At 29.8% G+C, this 4,002-nt stretch overlaps 1 protein-coding gene across 1 annotated transcript; it reads right to left on the reverse strand.

Moving 5' to 3' along the window:
• Window positions 1–341: 341 nt before the first annotated feature.
• On the reverse strand, window positions 342–3,298 carry LOC135955456 (uncharacterized). Its single transcript, XM_065505806.1, has 3 exons — window positions 3,059–3,298; window positions 559–726; window positions 342–497 (listed from the first exon to the last, which is right to left on the reverse strand). Exons 1-3 carry the CDS (start codon window positions 3,296–3,298, stop codon window positions 342–344), a joined length of 564 nt encoding a protein of 187 aa, XP_065361878.1.
• Window positions 3,299–4,002: the final 704 nt, after the last annotated feature.

Here is a 4,002-nt window from a genome sequence, read left to right on the forward strand (position 1 = left end):
TCACTGAATAGAAAGTTAACAACTTATATGATTTAATTTTTCAGCTACATTATCTACTTTTTTTACCCTATACCAAAATTTCAAAATCGGAAAGATATTTTTTAATCCGAATTTTTTTTCACCAAAACTTTTTTCGCTAAATATTAAAAAAATTTAATTTTAAAATTTAAAAAAAAAATAATTTTTAAAATTTTAAAAATTTTTTTTACCAAAAAATATTTAAAATTTTTATTTTGAAGTATAATTTGGTGAAGGGTGTATAAGATTCGGCACAGCCGAATATAGCTTTCTTACTTGTTTTGTTTGAGTTTTTTTGCTAGTTTAAACTACAAATCACGCATCTACCAGTCTAACCTAAAAAATGCATTTACTATTAAACGAATTTCATCATTCGCATCTATAGTTATATCAAAGCGATAATCTCCCGTTGGCCATTTAAAGGGAATAACAAATACACCGTCATTATCCATGCTGACATTCATGTAGGTATAGTCCAACTGAAAAATATAAACAAAATAATTCATTTAAACACATTCCAACACCTTTCTTTATGCTCACATCAATAGGACACGTTGTATTAAGATTGGATTCCTTTTCTAATAAACCAAACATACGCTGTAAAACTATATTATTGCGAGTTTCCAAAAATTGACACCAGTCCAATGAGAGGTTCAGAACAAAGGGAACATAGCCAACGTTACGTTTACGAAATCCTTGCACGTTGAGCTGTCAAAATGAATGGAAACAAAACAAGAATAAGAACATAGTAAAAAGGAATTTGAACGTACGACATAGTAAGACTTAATGAAATACCAGTAAATGTTTGAATGTACTCGTATGTGCTTAGGTAAATGTCCATTTTATATATTTTGTGTCATTTCGTTACTTTATACATCCCATGTAATCTAGCGTGAAGGCAACTGTCATTTAATTATCTCTAAGTAATCTAGAGTGTATAGAAATTGTGTTCATATAATTCTCATACAGCTTGTTTTCTTTTTGCTTAAGTATACTGACATGGTGAAGTCAATTGCCACTTTAGTGTCCCTAAGTAACATAACGTGTAGTCAGTGTAGACAGGGAGGAAAGTTTGTTTAAAAGCAATCGGTTATTGGATTGTCTATGAGATATCCTTTTAACTGACTATTTTAGTTTGAAATTGACACTTCCTGAACTTGTTCTAGACAGTTCTGGAAATAGTTTTTGTTCACAATCATCATTTCGTGCCTTTTTGAATGAAGAAATAAAATAGTCTTTAAAAAATGTTTGGTTTCAAATCACTTTCCGAAGCAGTGTTGCTCTTTCAGTTAAGAGACGGGAAATTCAAAAGTCGCGTAATTTTTGAACCACCCTCGTAGACGATATTTGCATTCAATGTAAATAAATCTTCCATTTCAAACTGGTTGGTACTCAAAAATTGTGAAATTTAAAAATTTTAGAATCCCTATTATTAAATTTAAGGCATTTTCTACTTTCAAACAATCTCTATAGAGATATCTTTAAAAAAATATATTCAGAAATGCCTATTAACGACTAGCTGACCCGACAGACGTTGTACTGTCAAATTACAAAAAGTGCTTGTGTTCGATTTGTGACTTTTTATATAAAAAAATCGAATTTCAGTCAGAAATATGAGTGATCACAGATCGAGCTCCTTTTCTTGATTAAACGCTTATTGGCCAAGTTATTAGCAAATTTAAATATTTTGAGTTTTTATATAAGTAATAGATTTTTGTTAAAAAATATGAGTGATCACATATCGAGCTCCTTTTCTTGATTAAACGCTTATTGGCCAAGTATTAGCGCATTTAGATATTTTGATTTTTTTATATAAAAATCGATTTTTGTTCAGAAATATGAGTGATCACAGATCGAACTGCTTTTCATTATTAAACGCTTATTGGCCAAGTTATTACCGAATTTACATATTTTGAGTTTTTATATAAAAAAATCGATTTTTGGTCAGATATATGATTGATCAAAGATGGAGCTCTTTTTCTTGATTAAACTCTTATTGGCCAAGTTATTCGCAAATTTAGCTATTGTGAGGGTTTATATAAAAAATCGATTTTGGTTGAGAAATATGAGTGATCACAGATCAAACGCTTATTGGCCAAGTTATTAGCGAATTTAGATATTGTGAGTTTTTATATAAAAAATCGATTTTTGATCAGAAATATGACTGATCACAGATAGATATTTGTTCAGAAATATGGGTGATCACAGATCAAGCTCCTTTCCTTGATTAAACGCTTATTGGCCAAGTTATTAGCGAATTTAGATATTTTTAGATTTTATATAAAAATCGATTTTTGTTCAGAAATATGAGTGATCACAGATCAAGGTGTTTTTCTTGATTAAACGCTTATTGGCCAAGTTATTAGTGAATTTAGATATTTTGAGTTTTTTTATAAAAAATCGATTTTGGTTGAGAAATATGAGTGAGCACAGATCAAGGAGCTTTTCTTGATTAAACGCTTATTGGCCCAGTTATTAGTGAATTTAGATATTTTGAGTTTTTATATAAAAAATCGATTTTTGTTCAGAAATATGAGTGATAACAGATCGAGGTAATTTTCTTGATTAAACACTTATTGGCCAAGTTATTAGCGAATTTAGATATTTTGAGATTTATATAAAAAGTCGATTTTTGTTCAGAAATATGAGTGATCACAGATCGAGCTCATTTTCTTGATTAAACGCATATTGATATTTTTGATTTCATAAAAACCTAAGTTGGACTGTGGCCAACATTTAAAAAAAAATTGTATAAATCGGTCCGGTCGTTCTCAACTGATGCAATTACCAACGAACGACATTTGATTTTTATTTATATATGTAGATTAAATACAGGTGGTCAAATATTTATGTTTTTTTTTTTGGGAAATCGCCAACAGTTTGGCTATGTTGGCGCCAGTTGCACCAATTTCACTCATCCAAACAATCTCTTTCAGTCGGCCTATATATATATATATCTTCATATAAAAGTCACATCTTTGTTCCTCCATAGTGTTACGGAGTAGTGTAATATATTTATATGTATGTATAATTAACTTACTTTCACCTGTTTCAATGGCTTGTCATAAATGCGACACAATGTGATGGCTCTCATCGTTACATTCGCATCACGTTGTAGACGGCACTCTTTAAAGTACATTAATTCCGGAGCTGTGGCTCTACACCGCATATCGGTAAATTTAACAATTGTACGTAAAGGATTTCTTGCTGCTGTCACATTCGAATAAATCACCGCCAGAATAACAAGTGTCAACAATGAGTTTTCATGTTTTCCATACATACTCCTCATTCCTTCTTCTCTCCTTCGTGCTCGTACCCAACTAATTATGGTTTTCAATTTAAAACACACAAAAAATTCGTTATTCACTTGTCCGAGTTGATGTTTTTTTTGTTTATTTTTTTTTTTGTGGTAGAATTTATTTAAATTTATCTAATACAATTTTTTATTAAGGGAATAAAATACATTTGGTTGGTGTTAATACAGCCAGTGCGTTTAACTGATTTTGAATAAGCTGCTAACATAAAGCCTCATTAAAAATAGATTAAAATATTTGCGGTAAGCTATATAATTAGAAAAAAAAACACAAATAATTTGTTAAACGCACCAACTTGTATTAAATAATTTCGATAATGTCAATGACGATGCTGATGTACTAAATATGGAAAATGTAAAAAATAGTTACATACGCAAAATTAAACAATTACATTCTGGTTAAAAATAACAATATAATAAATCTTAAAATAAACTAGAAAGAGTAAAATGTTCATTAGGTTTAATGGAATTAAAAATGTGCCCTCATCTATCTATCTTCTTCTTCTATATAAATAAAAATCAAATGTCGTTCGTTGGTAATTGCATCAGTTGAGAACGGCAGGACCGATTTAGAAAAAAATTTTTTAATGTTGGTCATAGTCCAACTTAGGTTTTTTCGGAATGAAAAATTGACCACGCCAACTTTTTTCGATTTATCTAAAATCGGAAAA

This window comes from Calliphora vicina, chromosome 3, assembly GCF_958450345.1.
Source record: "Calliphora vicina chromosome 3, idCalVici1.1, whole genome shotgun sequence".
Taxonomy (NCBI): domain Eukaryota; kingdom Metazoa; phylum Arthropoda; class Insecta; order Diptera; family Calliphoridae; genus Calliphora; species Calliphora vicina.